Source organism: Diceros bicornis, chromosome 14 (genome assembly GCF_020826845.1).
Source record: "Diceros bicornis minor isolate mBicDic1 chromosome 14, mDicBic1.mat.cur, whole genome shotgun sequence".
Lineage (NCBI taxonomy): Eukaryota > Metazoa > Chordata > Mammalia > Perissodactyla > Rhinocerotidae > Diceros > Diceros bicornis.
This window is the reverse complement of record NC_080753.1, coordinates 22,925,770-22,952,640: the sequence shown is the minus strand read 5'-3', so window position 1 is coordinate 22,952,640 and position 26,871 is coordinate 22,925,770. Positions and strand designations below refer to the sequence as shown.

Below are 26,871 nucleotides of genomic sequence, written 5' to 3'. Positions count from 1 at the left end.
GTCATGATTGACTCAGTCGTTGGCCATTGGCAATTGATTCAACCTCAATCCCCCTCCTCCCCTGGACTGAAAGTTGCAGTCCTCTGATCACATGGCTGGTTCTCCTGGCAACCAGCCCCCACCTTTGGGTGGGGTCCAAAAGTCACCTTCATTAACATAAACAAGAAATTCCAAGGGTTTTGGGAGCTGTGAGCCAGGAACTATAGACGAAGACCACATATACAGTATATGGGAAATACATTTTGGTTGTCTGAATGACCAAATATATATTTCTTATAAATCACAATATTGCAGGCAGTATGGAGAAAATCCTTATTCATATCGTTTGTATATGACAGTTAAAATCTTTATTGTAACACGTGCTTACATTTTAAAAATTCAAACATTATAAAAGTATGTCGCATAAAAGATTAAAGTTCTCCATAATTCCCACTGCCCTCTAAGATAACCACAGATAACCTTTTTCACAGTGTGCTCTGCGTTCTTCTAGTTTGAAAGAAGAGGAAATCACAGTTGACTCACTGACAAAGGCTTGCATTCTCTAACATAAATGTAATCAGAGAATTACAATTATGAGTCATAATTGATAATACAACATAGGATAAGATGGTCGTTTATTTCCTCATTCCAACTGACTTATGCTGTGATAAGAGCACTTTGAGCAGGTCTTTCCTAGCATTTAATTTACCATTGTACATATGACTAGACTTGCACAACCTAGTATCTCTGCACTGCAGTAATAATTCTTTCTTAATCAGTGACCATTTTTCAAGAAGTTAAAACATATGTACAAAGATGGCAGAAGAATCTGTATTCCTAGACCTGCCCCAAATGGAGTTAATTCTGTAACAACAGAATTACTTGTTGGTGATCCCCAATATGTAATGTAACATATTTTACAGTGTATTTTTATATTACCATTTAAAAAATATAGATAATTGAGGGCCGGCCCCATGGCTGAGTGGTTAAAGTTCCTTGCACTCCACTTTGGCGGCCTGGGTTCAGAGTTCAGTTCCCGGGCATGGACCTACTCCACTCATCAGCCGTGCTGTGGAGGCATGCCACATACACAATAGAGGAAGATTGGCACAGATGTTAGCTCAGGGACAATCTTTCTCAAGCAAAAAAAGAGGAAGATTGGCGATGGATGTTAGCTCAGGGAGAATCTTCCTCACCAAAAAAACATAATAATAAAATTAAAAAAAAAATTTTACTATATAGATAATTATATATTTTTAAACTGATGTGTAATTCAAATAGGAAACATCTCTACCAGGCCATGGGATTTTGCAGAACAGAATTTGGGCACTACAGGCTTGGATTCTCAAGAGTTGGCAATTGTTTCTGTCCCAGGACCATTTAATTCTTATAAATCCTATTTATCGTAATTCTTCAGTCCTCTAAATGTCTTGTATTATGGGACATAAGTGTAAGAAATGGAATGACTAAATAGTGAGATAGTATCAACAAGAAAACTGAGTTTTGCTCCTACTTTCTATTTTGAGGCTTATATTATTATTATTACCCACTCTTTTATGAATCCCCAGAGATACCAATTCTAGTTCCTTCTTTGTACGGGTGGTTTCACTATGTTAACAACTTCTAAAGTCTCCATGAGAAATAGTAGTAAACCTTGCTAGTAGGATAAAAAAAATTATTTTGATGAGACATATAAAGCAATCTATTGAGAAGAGTTGTAGGTAAAAAGTGCTATAAGATTTTGAAAAATCTTTTTCTTACTTTTTTTACTTTTTCTTACATTCTTCAAGCCCTTGACCCATCTCTTCTTTCAGAATCTTTGTCCTTTTTCCTCCATTCTTTTTATTTACCTTCTCTGTTTGTTTTATATCAGTTCCGCTAGGCTTATCTTTGGTGAAGATATACAAAAATGTTCTAGATCCTTATGTATATTTACAAGAATGTGTTGATTCCCATTCCATGATGTTGGAACATAGTGGTTTTCCTATTTGAGAAATGAATATAACACTCTCTAGCCATTAAGCTAAATAATGTGTTTAGATCTAAGATAAAGCATTGATTAAATGTTGTGTAAAACATTTTGCCAGCCTTGGCTGAAAGACACCATGATACACTTAATGTATGTTTATAGTACTTCCTTTTTACATTAACCTAGAAATTTAGTGACTTATTCACTGTTAAGCCTAATGTGCGAAGTTCTGTGTTACATGTACACACATCTTGCCCTGCTGAGAGAGAGTGGAGAAGTGAGTGGTTCTTGGAACATCAAGGAGCAGTTTTCTGGCCTCGTTGACTTATCCCTTTTAGAATCCTCAAAATCATGCTTTCCTGTATACCTATAAAACTAAATATTGCTTGTTGTTAGATGGCATTCCATTGTTTACTCTGGAAATTGGGCATTAGTAGGATATGAAGCTATGAAGATGGTTTGATGTTAGGTTTTAAAGATTCTGGAATGCCATTCTAAAATTTTTAGATTTAATAGGCATTGGAGTGCCGTGAATATTTCGGTTCAATTGATTCAGTAATTGGGATTATTATCAACAAAAAGGTTCAGGAAGCTTAGTTTGGTGGGAGGTAATGTATAGGATCAAACTGAAGAGAAGCTGAAGCTGGAAGATCATCAGCTTTTGGCAGTAGTATTGTAAGGGGTAGAGGCGGATTGGGAAACAGGAGAATTCATGTGTGTTTAACATGGTTGATTTTTTTTTTCCTGTTCTTTCTTTCAGGATCCTCTTGTGCATTTATCAGAAGATGTGATAGCAAGAAGTTATGCCATTTTTACTGTTATGTTTCGATATGCAGTAGATATATTAACCTGGGAAAAAGAAAGTGAATTGCCAGCAGATTTAGAGATGGTGTAAGTACAACCAATTTATTCTTTGTATTTGCTCATACTCAGTTTTAACCGTTTTGATTCTTATTCCTCAAATTAACTTTAATACAGCTAGGATAGAACATAATCTTTTTTTTTTTTCATAATTAGTTTTCAGCAGTACAATAAGCTTGATTTTATGGTTTTTAAATATGTGTGATCCACTTGATTGGTTGAGGTTTCTCCCTGTTAGTTGGTTGGTGTCGTTGGTTTATAGCCATATTTAAGCCATGTCAAGGCTCTGTCACTGGTTTCAAGCACAGGCAAGTTTTCTCTTGTTTGTGTGATAAAACTGTTAAGTTATTCTTTTTGTTTTGTCTATCAGATATAATTAGGCAGTGAGCTCTTTGATATAAGTGAGTTTTCTGGGTTGACAAGTGCTCAAACTCAATTTTAACCATTTTGATTCTAAATTTTTATAACATTTATTCCACACTTTGCTTCTTTTAGTGTACATCTAACATTTTTACCATTTGTACTTAGATTATTGAAGAGGTCACAAACTTGTGACCAGAGAGCTGGGTTCTGCCATAGCTGTATTAAGGTTAGGGGCTTACTTTTCTGCGCGAGGGTGCTTGCCTCAAGCAACCTGCTCTTTCACTTTTTTTTTGGTGAGGAATATTGTCCCGGAGCTAACATCTGTGCCAGTCTTCCTCTATTTTATATGTGGGACACCACCACAGCATGGCTTGATGACCAGTGTCTAGGGGCATGCCTGGGATCCAAACCCGCAAACCCTGGGCCACCGAAGCGGAACGCACAAACGTAATCACTGTGCCACTGGGCTGGCCCTTCTTTCACTTTTAATTCTAACCAAGCTTGTTGGAGTTACATTCATAGTTAAGGTTGAATACAAGTTGGAGTGAGAATCTGAATGAGGTTGAGGGTTAAGTGTTTTTTAATAAAATGAGGTGTTACTTTACCTTTTTGGAAATATTGAAAATGACTTAGGCCCTCATCTCATGACTTTATCTTCATGTACTTCAAGTTGGGAACCATTGATCTAAGATCCAAATTTAGAACCTAGAGAATAGAGTTTTGTTTTTATTTTTTTCTTCCGTTGTAGGTTCAGAGCCACCAGCATAGAAGGAAAAAGAATCTGACTTGCTTCTCTTGTAATGTTTTCCCCTCTTAGTAAATGACATTCCATCTCCCCAGAAACCTGAAGCACCCGTATCTGTTTAGATTTCAAGTCCAGCTGGCTCTCCCTCTATCAAATTGCTCTACTTCTGTTCATCTCCATTACTACTATCCTAGTGCAAATTACATTAATTTCATCCTTGGGCAACATGGCCTCCGTAACTGGACTGCCATATCCGCTCTTGTCCCTCACAATTTGTTCTCCACACTGTAGCCAAAGTGAACTTTAAGGCACATCTGACCATATCTCCTATTTTAAATCCTTGATTGCCCTTAGGATAGCAAAATCAAAAATCCATTATAAAGTATTCAAGATTTCTGCTTCTTGGGGCCGGCCTGGTGGCGCAAGCGGTTAAGTGCGCACACTCCACTGCGGCGGCGCGGGGTTCGCCGGTTTGGATCCCGGGCACGCAGCGACGCACTGCTTGGCAAGCCACGCTGTGGCGCCGTCCCATATAAAGTCGAGGAAGATGGGCATGGATGTTAGCCCAGGGCCAGTCTTCCTTAGCAAAAAGAGGAGGATTGGCGGCTGTTAGCACAGGGCTGATCTCCTCACCAAAAAAAAAAAAAAAAAGATTTCTGTCTCTCTCCAGACTAATCTCATCCTTCCTCCCTGTGATCCAGCTCCCAGTATTTACCGTTGCCATCTCAGGGCCTTTGCTTTCACCTTCCTCTGAACCAGGGTTTCTCAACCTTGGCACTGTTGGCATTTAGGGCCAGATTAATTCTTTATTATGGGGACTACCTGGTGGATTATAGAATATTTAGCAGCATCCCTGGCCCTCACCCATAGATGCATTCCTGCCCCAGTCATGACAACCAAAAATGTCTCTAGACGTTGCCAAATGGTCATCTGTGAGGGGTAGAGGAGAAATGCCCCCAATTGAGAACCACTGATGGCCAATTCTGACTTCGGATCTCTGTAATCTCTTCAGGTTACTTCTCTGGCAGTTCCCTGCATTCTAAGACCCATTTTACCCTGCTCTAGCGTTCTGCTCTTCTTCTTTTTTTTTTTTTTTGGTGAGAAAGATTAGCCCTGAGCTAACATCTATTGCCAATCCTCCCCTTTTTGCTGAGGAATATTGGCCCTGAGCTAGTATCTGTGCCCATCTTCCTCTATTTTATGTGGGATGCCTGCCACAGCATGGCTTGACGAGCGGTGCGTAGGTTTGCACCCGGGATCCGAACCTGCGAACCCTGGGCTGCCAAAGCGGAGCATTCGAACTTAACCACTATGCCACTGGGCCGGCCCCCTACTACTCTTCTTGATAAAAGACAGTTCACATAGAATTATATGTTCGATATCTATTTTCCCCACCAGACAGTAGTGTCATAGAGCGTGGGGACCTTGGATGACTTCGTTACAGATATGTACCCAGTACCTAGCACATTCCCTAGAACAAAGTATACTCTTAATAAATCAGCCTGGAGCAAGATAATATGCAAATATATAATATGTAATTAATGTTTTATCCCATAGAGAGAAGAGTGACACCTACTATTGCATGCTATTTAATGATGAAGTTCATACCTATGAACAAGTTATTTATACTCTTCAAAAAGCTGTTAACTGTACACAAAAAGAAGCTATTGGTTTTGCAACTACAGTAGATCGAGATGTAAGTAATTTCATTATATTGATATCATATAATAAATTAAACTTTTACTACAGATAAGTTATCCTAGAAAATTGAGTTAGAGGTATATATATCTAGGCTATTTTTTTAATATCATTTGCATATTGGCCCAAATATATATTGGGTATAATCTTAAGCTATTGTCAAATAGAAAGTTCAGGAGACCATGCAGATACAGTTGCCTTCATTCTACCCAGTAATTAGAAATAATCAGTTATGAAAATAGAAATTACAGCAGCCTAGAAGAACAAATGTTATGTTGTTTAAAGAGATATACTTACTAATAGCTTGAAAATGTTAGGATAGCTTTGAAGGAAAATATTTTAATTTACTTTTTATCAGTGCATAGAATGAACATTGTAAATGTTAAAAATTGACCAGAGTTGTTGTATGCTTAAATATGTTTGTTTACTGGTTCAAAAGTTATTAATACTGAATATAATATTTTTACAGGTAAATTTTAAATATCTTTATTTACAGGGACGTAGGTCAGTTCGATGTGGAGACTTCCAGTATTGTGAGCAAGCAAAATCAGTAATTGTGGTAAGTAATTTTAAAACATGCCTACACTATTATTTTTTATTAGTGTAAAACCAGTTCCGTATTTTGGCATTTAGGAACACATTTTTCTGCTTTTATGAATGTAAAGCCAACATTCTTCTGCCTTTATGAATTTTAAGCTGTGTAAGATTTATTTAGAAAATGAATATGTAGATGAGATATATATCTTCTGTCTTCCTATGTCCATCAGAGACATCTTAGAAAATTTTTTGTGTTTTGATTTGTTTTGATAGGGTTTCACATTACTTTTTAAGAATTAAACTGGCCTTTAGCACCAAGATTAGAATTCAAGGGTTGTTTCTTGATACCTTATAGGAAGGTATGCTGCATATCCTAATAGCATGTACTGTATTATTTCTCTAAAAGAAAACTGTTCCCACATTTAAATTTATTTTAAAAAGTTAGAATTTATTATTTTTAACTATTCCATGTAACTGCATTTTATGCAAGTGTCCTTTTTGAGAAATAATTTTATGTTTTGAAATATTTTAAATATACAAATAAAGATAGAGATAACACAGTGAACACCTGTGTGCCCACATTATACATCATTTTCTTCATACTTATTTTAAATAAATAGTATAGAGGCCCCTATATTATCCCTTCTTAATCCCATTCCCCTTTCTTCTTCCCTAGAGATAACTACTTTCATTAATTCATTTGTTCATTCTCATGCATGCCTTTATACTTCATCTATTAAATATCTGTCAACATCATATGTATTGATTTGGAGGCTTTTAAACATTTTATAATAAGATTCATACGGAATGTATTATTGTGCAATTTGCCTTTTCATTTCAGGGTTGTTTCTAGATTTATCTGTGTTGATACATGCACCTATAAAGTATTCCATTGATGATTGTACCATAATTTTTCCATTCTTCTGTTGATGGACAATTAGGATATTTCTAATTTTTTGCTATACTAACAGTCCTGCTATGGACGTTCTTTTGTCCCCTTGTTCATAGATGCAAAAGTTTCTCTAGGGTGTATACCAAGAAATGGAATTTCTGAGTTATTAGGGTGTGAGCGTTTTCAGCTTTACTAGATTTTGCCAAGTTAGTCTCCACAATGGTGGTACCAATATATATTCCCACCAGCGGTGTATGAGAGTTCCCATTTCTCCACAGCTTTGTCAGAACTATATATTGTCCAGTTTTAAAATTTTTGCCAATCTGATGTGTATGAATAGCATCTCATCAAATTTGCATTGCCTTGATTACAAAGCATCTTATTTCATATTTATTGTATTGGTCACTTAAGTTTTCTTTTCTGTGAATTTCCTGTTCATACCCTCTACCTGTTTCTTTCTGTTAGGTTGTCTTTTTCTTACTCGTTTGTAGCAGTTCTTGACATAACCTGAATCCTGACCTTTTGTTCCAAATATTTCTTCTCAATATGTGACTTACAGTCATGTGTCACTTAGTGGCAGGGATAAGTTCTGAGAAATGCGTCGTTAGGTGACTTTGTCATTGTGCAAACCTCATAGAGTGTACTTATACAAACCTAGATGGTATAGCCCACTACACACCTAGGCTATATGGTACTAATCTTAGGAGACCACCATCGTATATGCAGTCCATTGTTGACCAAAACGTTGTTATGCAGTACGTGACTGTATTTTAAGTTTGTTTGTGGTGCCTCTCATTGAGCAAAAGCTTTAAATTTTAGTGTAGCGGATATATCTTTTTCTTTATGATATGTACATTTTGTGTCTTATTTAAGAAATTATTCCTTGATAACTGGAATATTCACTTTAATAATGCATCAGAAACTATACTGTGGTTGTGTTAAAGAATATTCCCATTCTTAGGAAATACATACTGAAGTACTTAGGGATAAGGGGACATGATGCATGATGCATATAACTTACCCTCAGTGGTTCTTTTATTTAAAAAGTGCATGTGTGTATCTATTTGTGTGTGGAGAGAGAAAGGTAATGTGCAAATGATAAAGCAATTAGGATAAAATGTTTACAATAGATGAATCCAGGTAAAGGAAAGGGTTTTTTCTTTTTCCTTTACATTTGTTGCTTCGTAACTTCTTATATGTTCAGTAGTAGCATTTCAATTTTTCCTTTTTTAAAAAATTAGTATTTGTAATCTCTGGTGGTATTGGCATAGATATATTCATAATATAGAATAGCAAGTCCAAAAATAGATACTAGTATGAGGAAAATCTAGGAAACTACAAGTACATTCTAAGGGAGGAGGAGAGCTTCTTAACCAAGACTAGAACCCCAGGAGTTAGAAAAGAAACATTTTTGGCTACATAAAAAACTCACATAGCAAAATATTCCAAACAAACAAAGTAGGTAGACACAAAGTAGATTTAGAAACATTTCTAACACCGAGGATAGATATTTAATGTTTATGATAAACAGCACTTATAGATTATCAAGTAGGGTACAAACAACAAAATAGAAAAATGGGCTAGGGTATGAAAAGGCAATCACAACAGAAAATCTAGGCAGTCAATATATATGAAAAGAGACTCAGACTCACTAGTAATCTGTAAAATGACAGGGAGATTTCATACCCATCAGAATGGAGAAATTAGAGTGATAAAATATCTTGCTGGCAGAGATTAGGAATACTCACGTAAAAATAAATTGCTGCAGCACAGCATCTTTGGAAAACAATCTAGTAGCATCTATTAAAGTTTTACCTCTCCTAGGAATTTATCCCATAGAACTATAAGCACCAGTAAGTGTGTGTACAAAGATATTCAGTACTGCTTTTTTTGTAGTCACAGAAGACTGAAAACAAAGGGACTATGAATGCCCTTCTCTAGAGGATGTTGGAATAAATCCACACCACAGAATATTATGAGTCATTAACCAAAAAAAATCAGTTAACGCAGAGATGCACAAGAGTATGTATAGTATTGCATTTTTGTAAATCAAATAAAAATCTTTATAATAATATGTATATGTATACTATATATAGATGAAGAAAATATGCAAAGATGTACTGTGTTAATGTGGGTTATGGAGATGGGATGAAGTGGGGGGTAGAAAGATAATACAAACAAAAAATGAAAAGGGGGAAAAATATTTTAAGGAAAAAGTTTTGATAGCCTTAAATAGACATTTCTCCAAAGAAGATACACAGATTGCCACTAAGCACAAGAAAACCTACTCAACATTACTGATCATTAGAGAAATGGAAATAAAAACCACAATGAGATACCACCTCAACCCATTAGGATGGCTATTATAAACAAAACAACAACAAAAACATAATAGAAAATCACAGGTGTTGACACATGTTCATAGCAGCATCATTCACAGTAGACAAAAGGTAGCAGCAACTCAAGTGTCTATCAGTGGATGAATGGCTAAACAAAATCTATATACGTACAATAGAATATTATTCAGCCTTTAAAAGGAAGGAAATCTGATACATGCTACAACATGGATGAACCTTGAGGACCTTATGCTAAGTGAAATAAGCCAGTCACAAAAAGATAAATACTGTATAATTCCCCTTGTATGATGTACCTAGAGTGTTTGATAGATATAGAGATTCAGTTTTGTAAGATGAAGAGAGTTCTAGAGGTTGGTTACACAACAATGTGAATGTACTTAACACTACTGAACTGTACACTTAAAAATAGTTAAGTTGGAAATTTTTATGTTTATTTTACTACACTTCTTTAAAAGTATTGATAACATGATCACATCTGTGCAATGAACTGAATTATTTAAATAAATGTATGATTGCATCAAGAAATTAGTTTAAAGACATAAAGCAAATTTAAGCATTTAAATAATTTATAATTGTTGGGGCAGATTTTCAAATATAGGACCAGAGATTCAGGTTACTCATAACCTTTAACTTCTTAGCTTTTCCTAAGAATTGTAAGTTCCTTTTAGAAAATTGGGATCTTAGTAAGGCAAGCCAAGTGGTATTTTTCTTACATACATGAAAAACTCCCCTATAATGATGATAGTGTAGTTATATTAAATAAAAATATTAATTTTCTATAAAATAGCCTTTTTTAAGTTTGTTTTCTCATCTTGCCATTTCTTTTTAAGAGAAATACCAGTAGACAGACAAAGCCACTCAAAGTTCAAGTTATGCATTCGTCTATTGTCGCACATCAGAATTTTGGTTTGAAAGTTTTGTCTTGGCTGGGAAACATTATTGGATATTCAGGTAGGTTCATAAAAGTTTGTGCTAAGTGACTTAAAAATGAGCTCAAATGTCCTTGCAAAACTGTTCTGGAAAAATTGTCAAGTGGAATAATTTCTTGCTTTAATTTCACATTTTAAAATACCATCTCAGAATATCTTTATGCACAGAAAAACCTGTGTTTCCCAAATTTTGATCCATGGGATTCTTTTATATGCATACAAAAGATTCTGTGTTCAAATAAATGCAGGAAACATTGGGTTAAACAATTATAAATGACTTTAATATGCTAATGAGGTCTAAATCTCACAAGGTTGATAAAAGAACCTTTTTTTTTTAACGGAGCATCCTGTGGAACTCTTCCACTGAGCAAGCTGGAAAATGCTACTGTAAATGACACCTAAATGATTAGCAGTTTAAAGGATAAAACACTAATGTTGATATCTTTGTTTTGACTCCTACAACTTTTGGTACTAATATCTTGCAACTCTGAAAAGTTGCAAATTGGAAGTTACTGATTTGTATTTGGTTTTTTGTTTTTCCACAGTCTACAAATTAGATAATCTTTTTTTTTTTTTTTTTTTTTTTTTTTTTTTTTTGTGAGGAGATCAGCCCTGAGCTAACATCCGCCAATTCTCCTCTTTTTTTGCTGAGGAAGACGGCCCTGGGCTAACATCTGTGCCCATCTTCCTCCACTTTATATGGGACGCCGCCACAGCATGGCTTACCAAGCAGTGCGTCGGTGCGCGCCCGGGATCCGAACCAGCGAACCCCGGGCCGCCGCAGCGGAGCGCGCGCACTTAACCGCTTGCGCCACCGGGCCGGCCCCTAGATAATCTTTTTAATGTAATGGTGGCAGAAGTAAGAACCCTCGTGTCCGAGGCCAAAAATACAAATTTGGTGTATAACACTAAAGAGTAAAATAGGAATAGATCCAAGCTATCTGTCATACTGTTCTTCAGGCATGACGTTACAAAGTTTACTATAAAGAAAAATTCTAAAACATTTGTATTGAAAGGCTATTAGAAAGGGCATTGCCATACTGTGAACTGACAGGTGAAAATATGGAGCTCTGGAAATTTAGGAGAACGTTTGTTTGCCTTTTAAATGTCTTTCCAATTATTTTTCTTATCCTCGTTTTTTTTTTAGTTTTGATGTTTTCCATTGGATACCTGAATGCCAAGTATGGTGCTACAGTATTAATGAATAGTATCATGGAAGCAATTTTCTGCTGAAAATTTTCTTTGAGATATTTACCATCAGTAATTTAAAGACCTTATCATCTATTATTTAATATTTAATATATATAAGGTTTTCTCTTTAGCCTTGTAAATAATTTCTATTTCATGACTTTTATTATTGAATTTAAAAATTACTTCATTTTTTTCTATTTTGCATGCTTATAGAAGACTAAAAATGGTGATTTTAATTATAAAGTATGAAACAAAAGGTATTGAAGTTTTGGTTATGTTAATGCTTATATTAATATTTGAAGAACTTTTTAAGTTTAGCATTTAGAAGATGTAGGAATTTGTCTTTTAGGACCTCTCACATAGTGTTAGGTACACAGTGAATTTTTGTTCAGTGAATGAGGAATATTTTACATAACATTAATGAAATGGACTGGTACATATTATAGTCCAGAGGTCATGTGTTCTTTCTTTTAAATAGTAGTATGCCTACCTTCAGTTATCAGGGGATGTCTAACAATTTTACTACAATCTGGTTTAATTAGCATAGGTGCTTAAAGAACAATGTTTATGTCTGTAGTTTTTGGATGCTTTACTCTTTAAATTCTTTACAGCATAAGAGATCATTGCCTTTCTAATAGGCATATGTTTTGGTATTATGGAATGCGAGTTGGTATATAATGCAAGATTTGGAATTTTTCTTTTTGTGAAAATGCTAATAAAATAGTTAATATGTTTACTTTTTCTGAATACATTTGACCTTTTGTAAAAGTCTATAGATCCATTTGAACATTTCTACTAAAATGTCATTTTATTTTAATATTTCAAGTTACTATTTCGCAACTACTTTTCTTCCTGTTTTAAGATGGCCTTCGCCGAATTTTATGTCAAGTTGGTTTACAAGAAGGGCCGGATGGTGAAAACTCTTCTCTAGTGGATAGATTGATGCTGAATGATTCCAAATTGTGGAAAGGTGAATCTCTTACCTACTTTTAAGGTATAGGGGAACCTACGTAGGTAATTGGGATGTTAAAGTTTTTTTTCATTTGGGAAGGTATTTAATAAATATATTTATGGTTTTTAGAATTAGCACATGTAGTCTTATTCTTTGGGGAAAAAAAATTTTTTGCAGTCCATGACCCAAATTAAATAACCTTTATGTTTTGTTAGAAAACAATATTTAGAAAAACTGACATTTCAAGAAGCAGAGTGCCGGTATTTTATACTGAGGAACGTGTAGAGTTTTGCTCTTGAGACTTAAAATGCAACTAATCATATAAAAACTTTGGAAATGTAATTTTTAGCTTATTTGGTATATCCTTAACTTACATCTGTGTTTTTTGTAAAAGGTGCTAGGAGTGTGTATCATCAGTTGTTCATGAGCAGTCTACTTATGGATTTGAAATACAAGAAACTGTTTGCTGTTCGATTTGCAAAGGTAAGTAGTTTCCCAGTTTTGAAGATTAACAAAATAGGTTATGTTCAGAGTAACTGTAGCCCATGATTATATCCAGGCTTTGGAAAGCAACTAATAGTAATATGTCAGTGTGTTGATTTTAAATTCTAAGAAACTTCATAAAGGATCTTTTTCTCTCTTATCAATACAATAAAGTTCTAGCAGTGAGGCTTTTCCTGTTCATCACCTGCCATGATAATATGAATATCCATCTGAGCAGTGTGTATGATATGAAATGATAATTGAAGAATTTAAACCTATGCCATTGTGAATTACAGTATTATTCCTATTAAAATTCGTATAAGGAAAAGATAATGGTAGTTGAAATGACCCATGTATAAATGGGTTGTAGGTGATTTCCCAGTAAGCATCTTTGCTACAGACGTCTTTGCCGAAAGCATTTTTGCCTCAAACTTTTTCGCTGCATAGCTAATTGGCCAAAAAGCAATTTTTCTGTAAAACATAGCAAAAAAAAAAAAGAGAGACATTAAAAAGGACATATGAAACATGTAGTACAAACTGGACTACATTTAAATGTTCTGTCATATGCCCGCTCCTTATATTTCACCATATCATCTTAGCCAGATTCTGTGCCAGATACCAAAATTTTGTCCACATCATGTTCTCCACTATCAAATATCAGAAAATTTTCAAGAAACTTATACTCATTAGAAATCATATAACAGTTTCTTTTTTTGCAAGGTGTGGGAGGAGCTTTATTCTTCTTTTTGCCTCCAACTTCTAATATTGTGTGATAAATTTGGTAAAGACAGCATTAGAGAACAAGCTCCTGTATCTAAATTAGCTAAAGAATCGATAATTATTGCTCTCGAAGACTGTTGTGAATTAGTAGCCGCCTCTTTTATATCTGCCATAGCTTGATGAACTTGGTTTTGATGGATGGGAGAGATGACTGTGCTCACTAAAGGATTTGCAAACTAATGGGTTATCATTTTCTAGTAGAGTATGCAGTCTGACTTTACACTCTCTTATTTCACACTTCTAGTAAGTTTTATCACCATATTTTCCAGTTGAAACCAAACTCAAACCGAATATCTTTTATAGCAGAATTGCCTACGGCCAATTAGTTATGCAGTAAAAATGTTTGCGGCAAAGGTGTCTACGACAGAGGTGCCTACGGCCAAAATACTAGACCACGGTATCAGTATATAGGGAGGTGATTTAAGAATCATGAACTCTAGGTTGTTGATATCGTTGAATTATGTTCTTCTCCCTTTTAGCAGCGTGTGATTAAGCTAACTGCTTATTTTTTTTTTATTCACTTGAATTAATGAAGTGAATTAATCCCTAATTTTTAGGAATCATGAAAGAATCATTTGGGGAGCTCTTTCACAATACATGTGTTTGTGCTCTGTTCTCAAACCTGCTGAAGCATGTTCACCAAGATTGGAGTCCAAGCGTGTATACTTTGAAAGAGCCATCAGGTGATTCTGATATGCATCTAAAAGTAGTAAAAGTCTGGTTTCATCAGAGACAGTGTAAAGCTGCTGTGGTTTAGCCCCACCAGTGTGCAGTAACATCCCAGCCGTTTAGTAGCTCTCACTCCTATTTGAACTCATTATGCTTGAGAAGACTGTATGGTGAATCAATATTTATACAAAATTTAATTGGTAGAAATCATTCCAGTTATCATTCTCATAGCAGTGTTACCTTATTGACTCCTCCAGCACTGACTTTTCATTATAATCCTTGAACATTTGGTCATTGTGGATTAGAGGTGAATCTCCCCCTTGTTGTTTAGAATTACCAGCAGTTGCAGAGAGATTTTATGGAGGATGATCACGAGCGAGCAGTGTCCGTGACTGCTCTGTCTGTCCAGTTCTTCACCGCACCTACTCTGGTGAGTAGTGCTTGCCTTTTCTTTGTGACTGATAGCTGGCACTCCTTGCCTTTTTTTGCCTTCTTAATAGAACTATGAGCGTTTGCAGAGTGATTATGTGACAGATGACCACGACAGAGAGTTTTCAATCGCAGACCTCTCGGTTCAGATATTCACGGTTCCTTCACTTGTAAGTACTGAAAGACTAAGAAGAACTTTCTTGTTTTCCATTAACAGAAGTAAAGCCTTAAAATAATAGAGAACTAAAACTGTATATTCCTGAATAGAATGAAGTTTCATTAATGGATGATCAGACTTCATATACCTTCAGCCGTATTAGAACATATGTAATCTAGAAGGAAAAAGTCATTTAAACTTAATCTGTACTTTCTCGTAGTACTTCCCTGAGGTTTTGCACTGATGAGTTAAAATTAAGCTGATTGGTTTAACAAATTTATCCATTAGAAACAGACAGCATATTGTACATAATGTCACATTTTGAGAAACTCCCTTCCCCCTAATAAGGAAAGGGGTAGCTAAGGCATTTGAATCACGATGATTGGGTGCTCTTGTACTAAGTTTCACTAGTTGCTCTGGAAGGCATCACTATGTTTTAGTATTATTTAATAATTAAAATTTGTATTTAATTCGTTTAACAAAAATTTATTGAGCACCTGTTGTTTATTGGGCAGTTCTAGGTTTGGGGAATGCAGTGGTGAACAACAACAGATGTGGTCCCTGCCTCATGAAACTTACAGTAGTGGGAAAGGCTCACGTAAATGGTTAATCAAAATTGTAATGAAAACTCTGGAAAATTTGGTTGTTTTGAGAGAGAATAATATAGAGAGAGCTGACCTTTTCCCACAGTTCAGAGAGGGATTCTCTAAGGAAGGTACCTTTATGCGGGGTCATGGAAGGAAGTCCATGCATAGGGACTAGCACTTGAGAAGGTCCTGAAGTAGGAAAATTCCTATACAGGGAATAGAAAGAAAGCCAATATGGTTGAGATCCTTGAACATGGAGTGAAATGAGACCAGAAATGTCGGCAGGGGCCAAGTTGTATAGATTTAAGATTATTCTACAGTTATTTTACTAATAAGATGTATTTTCCTGTTTTTTTTCTTTTAGTGACTTTTTCCCCCAGATTACTTTTATATTCAAGGACATATTCTAGTACAGTTGAAGCTATCTGAAGTCTGTTTACCCGTTAATAAGATATTGTTATAGGCCAAATTAACAACGTTGATTTTTAGGAGTGTGGAAAGGCATTGAAGAGTTTTAAGTGGCACTTATGTCATCACATTTGTGATTTTTAAAATATTATGCTGTTTTTAATTTGGAGGACAAATTGGCAGGGGGGCAAAAATGAGTGTGAGTAACCTAATTAGAAGCTAATGCAATGATCCAGACAAGAATTGATAGTAACTTGAACTGGGACTGTAGCAGTGGATATAAGACTTGTGAGAGATATTTAGGTAGTAAAATCTACAGAACTGGCCAGATGTTGGGTTTGAGGGATATTGGGTTTGGTGAGTGATTGGTTGTTGAGTTTGAGGGAAAAGTATAAAGATGATTCTAGAGTTTCTGACTTGGAACCGAGTGGAATTTGTGCTACTTGCACAGGGAGTTTTGGAGAGTGAGTAGGGTTTGTGAAGAGGGAAAGTGATGCTTCCAGTTTGGTCAGGGATGAGTTTGAGAAGCCTCTGAGATGATCCCCTGTGCATTCAAATCTGTGTTTCCCTCCTTCATTGATCTTTTTGTCCATTTCCGTGCCAGCACCCAGTTTTAATAATTTTAGCTTAATATTCCATTTTGATATCGTATAGATCTAAATTTCTTTTCGTTATTCTTTTCCACAAATTTCTTAATTATTCTTAGGCCTTTTTTTTTTTTTTAAGATGAACTAAAAGCAGTTTGTCAATTTCTTAAAAAAAAAAAACCCACATTAGGATTTTGACTGAAAAGATACTTATAGATAATTTGGGAAGAACTTTTTTGCCAATAACTTGGCAATATTGAGTATCCCTATCCAGGAACGTAATTTGTCCTCATTTATTTGTGTTATTTTATGCTCTTAGTAAGAGCTTCATAGTTCTCTTGTTATGGGTCTTACACATTTTTAAATTAAGTTTATATGTTTTATATTTTTGATGCTATAGTAAATTATTCACATTTTTAATCTGACTATGGCTAGTATGTAGGAAAACTGCTGACTTTTATATATCTATCTTGTATCTGTCTGGTCCTCCTATTATTTCTTCTAATATTTTGTGTTGATTCCTTGGAATTTCTATTAATCTGCAAATAAGAATTTTTATTTCTGATATTTCAACTTTTTATTTTTGTTTCTTGTCCAATTCCTTTAGTTAGAAACACTAGACAAATAGTATATGTATTCATTTATTCAAAACATATTTTTTTAGCACCTTTATTAACTGGACATTGTTTTGGGCTCTGGGGATAAATACAACAGTAAACAAAACAGACAGAAGTCCCAGTTCCTGTGGAATTTATAGTCTAATTGGAGAGAGACAGAAACACAAACAGTTGCCTACTATTTATTATAAATCAAATGTTGATAAGTGCTATGAAGTAGAAAAGGAGATTAAAGAGAGTGACAGTTGTGGAGGGATCATATTTTCTACAAGATTATCAGAGAAGGCCTCTCAGAGGTGGTGTCGGAACAGAGACCTGAGGGCGGTGAGAGAGAGAGAGTGATGTGACTGACTGACAGAGAGCCTCCTGGGCAGAGGGAACAGCAAGGGCAGAAGTTCTGAGATGAACGTGCACCTGGCATTTTGGAAGAAAGAACCCAAAACAGGCAAGTGTTGCTAGAGTGAGTGACGAAGGGAATGGTCAATGAGGTCATTGAGTTTGGGGATAGGAGTAAAGGTGGGAGTAGGCAGTGCCATACCTCAAATGCCATTGGGAGGACTTATATCTTTTGACTAAAAAGTAGAAAAAGGGAAAAAATAAAGAGCAGAAATTAACAAAATTAAGTAAATATACAAAAGAGAAAAATCAACACAACCAGAAGTTGGTTCTCTGAAAAGACCAAAAAAAGGGGACAGATTTGTATAAAGACTAATAAGAAAAATAGAAAAATTTAAATTTAAAAAGGACTACAAAAAACTATAGATCTTACAGATCTTAAAGATATTATAGATATTAAAGATCTTACAGATTTGGAAAATGAGACAATATTAGGACCAACTTAAATCAATATAATTGGAAATTTGGAGGAAATAAACAAATTCCTAAGAAAAAACACAGGTTAATAAAAGAGAAAAAGAAATAGAAAATTTTAATTAGTATAAAAATCTTCTCACAAAGAAATCCCCAGACTCGAATGGCTACACTAGGGAATTCTTCCAGCTATTTAAGAAAGAAATAACACCTGTCTTACATAAATTTTGCCAGACACCAGAGAAAGAATATACTTGCCAATTTAATTGAGTCCTCTATAATCTTCATACCAAAATCCAACAAGGTAATTATAAGAAAATTACCATCTAATCTCTCTCACAAATGAAGTTGCACAAATTGAATCAAGCAATAATAGAAAAAGGATAATACACCACCACCAAGTTTGGCTTTTTTTCTTAATGCAGGAGTAGTATAACATTTGGAAAAAAATAAATAACTGGCATAATGCACCTTGTTAACAGACAAAAAGGAGAAAAAATATCAAATACTTTCCCTGTATTCATGAAAATTAAACATTCATGATTTAAAACAAACAAAAAATACTTCATAGCAAACTAGGAATGAAAGAGAACTTCTTTAATCTGATAGAGCACCTAAAAACAAAATAAAAAGTAAAAACCCAAAGCAAACATTGTACTTAATGGTGAAATATTAAAACCTTTTCCCCTGAGATCAGGAATGGAAAAGATTTCTGCTTTTATTCACCACATGGTGACTGTCATTCTTTTTGTAATTTCTTGAGGTAGATATTTAGATCTTTAACTTTCAGCCTTTGTTTTCTGATCAGTGCATTTAAGGCTTAAGTTTCCATCTAAGAATAATTTTAGCCACATCCCACAAATTTATGTCATTTTTTCATTATTCAGTTTAAAAAACTAAGTTCCTTTGACCCATTTTTTTCTTCTTTGTGATTATACTTCTTAGAAATATATTGCTAAATTTCAAAACATTTGGGCATTTCCTAATCATTTTGTTATGAATTTCTAGCTTAATTTCACTGCGGTCAGAGAACACACTGATTTCAGTCATTTGGAATTGTTGGGCCTTGCTTTTTGCCCAGAATGTTTTCAGTTTTGGTAAATGTTCAATATGGACTTGAAAATAGTGTATATTCTCTCATTATTGGGTGTGCTTATATGACCTAAGTGCAAACTGAGGTCAAGTTTGCTAATTTTCATTGTGTAAGTCTTTTATAAGCTTACTAATTTTTGTTCTGTCAGCTGTTGAAGCATGTTATAATCTCCCACAATGATTGTTGATTTGTCTTTCTCCTTTTAATTTTCTCAGTTTTGCTTTATATTTCTTAAAGCTATGTGATTGAATGCATACAAATTTAGAATTGTTGTACTACCTAGATTGACTCTTTTATCATTATGAATTAACTCTTTTCATCTCAAATAATACTTCTGACTTTGAAGTCTAATTTCTCTGATATTGTAGCAACAACTGGTTTTTTTGTTTAGTGTTGGCGTAGTATATCTTTTTCATTGTTATATCTGTAACTTTTCTTTACCCTTGAATTTAAATTGTATCACTTATATAAAAAAACGTATTTGGGTTTTGTTGTTTATCCAATCTGGCACTCCTAATTTAATCAGATTACTGCTCATTTAGTGTAATTACTGATACATTTAGTTTTATATTTACTACCTTACCATTTTTTTGTTTGACCCACCAATTTTGTTTCTTTTTCTCTCTTTTCTTACCTTCTTTTATTATTTCATTTCCCCCCTTTGTTAACTTGTTAGTTGTACATTCACTTAATACTCTTTTAAGGATCACTCTACAGCAGTTTTACTCAAAGTGTCAGTTATGACAAGAAAAACAGTTTGTACCAAAATGTGAATCAACATACTGCTGCTTTCAGCAAAAATCTTGCTATGAAAAAAAATGTCAGCTGAACTAAACTGTTGTATATAGTTGATTTACCTTCTTGTGCAAACTTCTCACAACTGGCAACAAGCAGTTTGCCAGATGCTGGTCTATGGACCATACTTTGAGTAGCACTGCCCTAGAGGCTATAGCGTGCATCCTGGACTTATTGTAGTCAAGCACCATGTTTCAGCCTCTCAGGAGTGGAAATCTAGGCTCCCGTCTTGGCCTTTGCTTGTGTAGGTGGGGATGGAGCCACAGTTTTTTTTTTTGTGGTGATTAGGTAGAGTGGAGGGGTTACTGTCTGAAAGTTTTCTGTCCTGCTAGGTTACTCCTTTCCTGTAGCTAGAGAGAGCAGGCTTTTATTGGAATTTTTTTTTTTTTTTAATCTGTGCCCATTGGCATTTCCAGGTTGCCAGCTTCTTCAGCTCCCATGTTTGGGATGTATGAGGTGATAAAAACTCAGAGAGCTCTCCACCATGTCGTTCCTTGGGTTGTGAGATCCCTAGCCAGTCTGCCTTTTTCTCTCTACCTTTCAGAGTCTTCTAGGGTTTCTTTTGCATATAATGTCTAGAGTTTTTCATTGTACTTAGTGGGAAAACTAGAGAAAAGTACATCTGCTCCATCTTCCTTGAACCCTGAAGCAAAAGTTCATTTTTTTTTTTAATAGAGATTCTAGTCTGGTGAAATTCTCCATCTTTTCCTCAATTTCCTGAACATGTAAATCGTAGTTATTTTAAAGTCATTGCCATTATTTGAATCATCTGTATTCTGTTTCTATTGTTTGATTTTTTTGGTATTTTACCCCTTTTGATTTCCCATCATTTGGAATGCCTAATAACTTGACTGACATTTGTTTTAGGTTTCAGCAGTTTTACTATGATAAGCTAGGTGTAGTTTTCTTTCTATTTATAGATATCAGAGTTTATAGATATTAACTCTCTAGGCTATGCCTTTCTCAATTTCGCAAATTTTGCCATTCTCTCTTCAAATGTGGTTTCTGCCCCATTTTCTCTTTCTCATTGCCTTCTGGTAGAACACTGCTTATTAAAAAATCGTAGACGCTGCATGATATCTTTCTCCCCAGAAGATTCCCCTAAAATGTTGTTAGGCAAATAGAGTGAGGCTGATCGCTGTAGTCCAGTCAGGAATTGACATGGCTCTGGGTTGTTTTGGCAAGACTCTGTCTCACTTCTGATTCATCCTCACCTCGGGGACGGGACCCTGCAGGGGTTCCCAGTTTAGAGTCTGGAGTCTTCACTCGAGTTCCTCCCTCTCTAGGGCCCTGAACTCTAGTCTTGTTTCCTCAGCTGGGTAAGACTGCCACGTCACTGCCTTGCTTTTCTAGGCTTTCTGCTCTTCTTAGATTTCTATCCTGCATAGCTTTAGAATTTTGCAAATGTCTTACGGGGAAAACTGGAAGAAAGTTGGACTCGGTTCCCGCCTTTCTGTTCTTACTGGAATTCTGGCCTTTCCAACACCTTGGGACAGCTAAACTCTTAGCAGGTTTTTCTCCCTGTTATTAGCAGCCCTGTCAGACTCTCCTGGGATCTTCAATCCCATCTTGCCCGGCTCCCAGAAGACTCAGATGCTGAAGGAAGAGCAGCTGCAGAATGTTGGCTCACCTCCCTGGGCCCTTCCCCGTTTCCACGTTTATCCCTTCCAATCCTTGTTGCCCCAGCAGTTCTCTAATGATTTCAAACTTTGGTTTTTTAATTGAACTTTTCTAGTTGTTCTTGATGAAAGTGTTGGTCAGCCTCAAGCTACTCCATCATGACTGAAAGCAGAAGAATACATGTCTAGTTTCTTGAAAAAGCACCATTAGTAATTCTTATGTACATCCCTGGTTAAAATCACTTGCCCTAGATATTAGTGAAATGTTTTAGAGCAGTGATAGAATCCCATTTATTACTTTGCAGTCAGCTCAGTCTTTATTTTTAAATAGTTTGGTCAAGAACAGGTACTAATAATTCAAGTGATTAGAGCATCTTACTTGTTCTAATTTATTTTATTAAATGTGCCCTCATTTGTAGTCAGCATTATCCCTGTATGCTCTATCATGTTTAACTAAAAGTGTGTGCGCAGGCCATTATTACTCGATGAAGTTTTTCACAGTCTTAGGGGGGATTTTGCCCATTTTGAATATGCTGTTAGATAGATAATGAGCCTTGAAATACAAAATTGAACATTAATTACATAAAATGAATAAAAACTGTAATTAAAATAAGTAGCAGTAATGGGTTTTTTTGTTTTGTTTTGTGAGGAAGATTAGCCCTGAGCTAACATCCATGCCAGTCCTCCTCTTTTTGCTGAGGAAGACCGGCCCTGAGCTAACATGTATTGCCAATCCTCCTCCTTTTTTTCCCCAAAGTCCCAGTAGATAGTTGTATGTCATAGTTGCACATCCTTCTAGTTGCTGTATGTGGGATGCCCCCTCAGCATGGCCCGACAAGCAGTGTGTCAGTGCGCGCCCGGGATCCAAACCCCAGGCGGCCAGTAGTGGAGTGCACGCACTTAACGGCTAAGCCACAGGACCGGCCCCAGCAGTAATGTTTTTTAAAGCAAAGTGAATTTTAGGCATGAAAATCAAGTAATTTTTTAAGGTGAGTGATAAGTACTAGAACTATATAATAATGTTAGATATTTAATGTTGAATAAAAATGTTAGATATTTACCTTGAAAAGTTAGCAACCATCTGGGCATGAGATGATAAAGCCAAGCACTTAAGGTTTTTTATCCTTCTTTTCTGTTTTAACCTTAGAATTATACTTTCTCTAGTTATCTTTTTAGAGGTAGAAATGCCGGGCTGGCTGGCTGGCTTAGCGCTTGGGTGCGCGCGCTCTGCTGCTGGTGGCCCGGGTTCGGATCCCGGGCGCGCACGAGCGCACCGCTTCTCCGGCCATGCTGAGGCCGTGTCCCACGTACAGCAACTAGAAGGATGTGCAGCTATCACATACAACTATCTACTGGGGCTTTGGGGGAAAATAAATAAATAAATAAAATTAAAAAAAAAAAAGAAATTCTGTAGAAGTAGAAATGCCTGAATAACTCCCCTCTTTTAGTGGGACATTTCTAATGGGCCATCCTATTGAGTTTTTTATTTGGCACCCAGGAAAGACAATTAGAATCCAATCTAAAACTATGCAGTGGATGAACTATCTCTTTTAACAAATTCATCTTAAACTGAAAATGCTAGTAAGTCTCTTGGCTGGTGAGATTTCCATTCCACCAATATTAAGTTGTCTCTCCACCAAACTTCCTTTTACTACCTGTTATAAGTCTTGTAAACAGGCTCTACAGAGTTTTTTCCTATGTCAGTGAAATTGCATCATACTCACTTAACTTCCTCAAAGTCAACTAATATAGCAAACAAAAACAAAAAGGAAGTCCTTTTACTTAACCTGTCAACACCTACCCTCCTTCAAACATGACCTTAGTCTTCTCTGTCCAGGAATATTAATAGACGTGAATCCTGTTGACTTTTGAGCTTCTTGAGGCCTGAATCCTGGCCATATGATGATGATTTAAGAATTTTTCAAAGATATATTTCACTATATAGATTTTCTCCTTATCTGATGACCTTAGAACTTAACATCTATATTAGAATACAACTTTACTGTATTCTTAGACTTCTGTCTTCTGCATTTTTTTGTCCTACTTTTTATGCAACTTTCTATATTGCTAATTACCTGATATTGACTAATGTGAGACCTGGTTAAGTAGTCACCCAGCTCCAGTAATACCCTGGAACCTAGTTAGGTTAAAAAGTGGGGGAAAATCCGTGATCTTTTATATCAGAGTAATAATGCAGTATTCAAAGTAATATTAGACCTTCTGACTTCACTATGGAGCAGAAAAGGAAATGCACATTGTTGAAATAATGTTCAACTTCATTCATAGTGAGATATTTGCAAATTAAAACCATCAGAGTGGCAAAGATCAAAATGTTTGAAGTTGCATTGTGTTATTGAGGGCATGAGGGGAAGGGCACACATTGTAGATGGCTGTGTAAATCGATAAGCTTCTTTGAGGAGACAGTTTGGTGACATAAGTCAAAATTTAAAATGTACATACACTTTAACCCAGTAATTCCATTTCTAAGAAATTATTCTATAAATATCCTTGCAATTGTACACAGTTGATATTTGTTGCAGCATCTTTTGAAATAAATAGCACAAGACTGGAAAAAAACCCAAATGTCTCACCAGGAAGGGCCTGGCTAAACAAAGTATGATAGAAAAGACTACCTGGTGATATTTAAAAAGAATGAGGGAATTTATATGAACCGATATGGGATAATCTCTAAAATATATCAAGTGGAAAATCAAAGTGCAGAACAGTGACTGTAATATGCTATCCGTTGAGGGGAAAGATAGATATAATTATACATATCCATACTTATATCTACTTATTAACACTTAATCCATGTATTATAAATGTATATGTGTGTGTATATATATGCATATATGAATATATTATACACACATACACAATCTCTGGAAGAATATGCAAGAAAACTGCTGAGATGGCCTTTGCAAGGGGGACCTCAGGAGCTGAGACTTAATTTTTACCTATTGTTTTTTGCATTATTTAAATGTATTTGCTTATTCAAAAATACATAGATATGTGTATCTATACAAAGAAGCAAAACAAAAAATAAATCTCAACTAAAGAGATTAAGAGGAAATATGGTTTCATACTGACTTCTACAGAATCTGTGATACAAACCTCTGGATCCTAGAATAATTATACCATACCATTATAGGTATCTAAATGTGTCAGTTAAGGAAGGAAAATTTGCAGCCCGGTTCAGACCCTCCACCCTGAACTGTCTTTAAATAATGAGCCTTGGATCTGTCTTCTAACATTCTGGCATCTTTTTCCTTGATATAATTGTTACTTCATACAGGTGGCAATTGGAGTAAGTAATTATTATTTAGAAATACACAGTAATGCATTTATGATATGATATGATTGTGTTGAAAAAGGTTTAAACTGAAAGAGGTAACCAGTGTTGGTGACTTTTTTTAGCTTCCTAGTAAATAGTTTTGATTACCATGTACTCTGATACACTCTGTTCTAGGCTCGGATGCTCATCACAGAGGAAAACCTGATGACCATTATCATTAAGACTTTTATGGATCATTTGAGAGATCGAGATGCCCAGGGCAGATTTCAGTTTGAACGATATACTGCTTTACAAGCCTTCAAGTTTAGGAGAGTTCAGAGCCTTATTTTAGATCTCAAGTAAGCTTTTATTTAATAATCAAACCAGTTGCAACTTATAAAATGTCAGTGTTTACCCTTATATTCTTTCCTATTTTTACCTTTTCAGGTATGTGTTAATTAGCAAACCAACGGAATGGTCAGATGACCTGAGGCAGAAGTTCCTAGAAGGATTTGATGCCTTTTTGGAATTACTCAAATGTATGCAGGTGTGTGTATAAAAGGGAAACACTCACTTTCCTTTTTCTTTTTGTTGCATCTTTTTGTTGTTGTTGTTCCTGATTATTGAACTGAACACCTTTCTGTGTATGCATTTTTTTTTCATTTTGGGCACATTTCCAAAAGAATAATTTGGATGGTTACAATTTGGACCAAGAAGCTCCTCTTTAATTGGAAACCCTTAGAAAGGTGTAGAACAAGTGAGATCCCAGCAAAAGTTCTGGCATCTACTGTTCTTTTGTTTTGGGTTATTTTTTTGGTTACTATTAGTGTTCTTTCTTTAGAGATTGCAAGTTTATTTTTTTTAATATGCTTACATGGGAGTATTATCAAGTTACTTATTTAAGAAGCTATAATGTTTATTGTTTTTCAGTGTTTCCATATTTCTTTTTTTCTCCTTGATGTGATATTTATATAATACAGTATAAAACTTTTCCTCCTCTATTTAATTCTCTTTTGGAAACACTCCTATAAACAAAATGGAATCTAGAAGCAGAAACCAACTGGTATACTTAACCACTTTTAACTATAAGAAGATAGATGATGTCTTAAAAAATCTGAGCAGTACCGTTATGATTCTTTTAGTAGCCGCCTGGCTTTCTTAAGAAAGGCATAAGCAAAGTTGACCTATCGTTTTTAGAAAATATTCAAGTTCCTGTGTTGGTTCATGGGTGTTTTATTATAATACTTCTGTGTTTTTTCTTGTATCTATAGAAACAATATCTATTTTGGTCATTTTGGATACTCGAGGTATCCTATAGTTTCTATCATTTAATCAGTTCTGACACACCAGGGTAGTTAGGCTAGGTTTTAAAAAGTGATATTTTTTTGTATTAAAAGCTGTTTTCTTTTTCTTATTTTGCTTTCTTTCAGTCTCTATGAAAACTTTTAGTTGCAGATAGGAATAAATATAAAAGCTTTATTCTAGTATATTATAAAATATACTTGTAAATTCAATAACATTTTTAAGGCCTGTCAAATTTCTTCTATAGATGATAGAGCTAAAAAGGAATTTAAAGGATTGTTGCGGTGAAGTATACGTTTTATTGTCTAAAACTTGTAGAAGATTGCCTCTGAAATAATTTATTCTATACTTTACTGGGATTTTTTAATTTATATTTTAGAGAATGTTATATAAACATGCAATTTAAGAAGTTGGACTTCTCATACTACTTGAAGCTTCCTATTAAAACTTTTACTTTATATGTTTTTGTAATCAATATATATTTCTTCTATATTATTTAAGTTTCCATGTAAGAGAACAAATATAATTTTAATTCATTTAAAATCTTTTCACTTCCTTTAAGGGAATGGATCCAATTACACGTCAAGTAGGACAGCATATTGAAATGGAACCAGAGTGGGAAGCAGCCTTCACGCTACAAATGAAATTAACACATGTCATTTCAATGATGCAAGACTGGTGTGCTTTAGACGTGAGTTTCTTCTCGGGGTAGGGGATAGGAGATTTTAAATGGAGGAGCAGGGAATAAACAGATTCCTAAGTAAATTTTGAGGAGATTTAGAGAGGAT

General features: G+C 35.1%; 1 protein-coding gene across 6 annotated transcripts in view; it reads left to right on the top strand.

The window, feature by feature from the left end:
* The window catches only part of UBR2 (ubiquitin protein ligase E3 component n-recognin 2), a 114,684-nt gene that overhangs the window by 40,965 nt on the left and 46,848 nt on the right, over positions 1-26,871 (top strand). For 5 of the 6 annotated variants that reach the window (XM_058554367.1, XM_058554365.1, XM_058554368.1 and 2 more), the window contains 10 exons: positions 2,709-2,839; positions 5,475-5,613; positions 6,112-6,174; positions 10,232-10,352; positions 12,384-12,491; positions 12,868-12,956; positions 14,906-15,004; positions 24,977-25,140; positions 25,229-25,328; positions 26,646-26,774. In XM_058554367.1, coding sequence (XP_058410350.1) covers positions 2,709-2,839; positions 5,475-5,613; positions 6,112-6,174; positions 10,232-10,352; positions 12,384-12,491; positions 12,868-12,956; positions 14,906-15,004; positions 24,977-25,140; positions 25,229-25,328; positions 26,646-26,774 — 1,143 coding nt within the window. Of the gene's footprint in view, positions 1-2,708; positions 2,840-5,474; positions 5,614-6,111; positions 6,175-10,231; positions 10,353-12,383; positions 12,492-12,867; positions 12,957-14,736; positions 14,836-14,905; positions 15,005-24,976; positions 25,141-25,228; positions 25,329-26,645; positions 26,775-26,871 lie in introns of all 6 variants that reach the window. The other variant, XM_058554366.1, reaches the window with a different exon arrangement.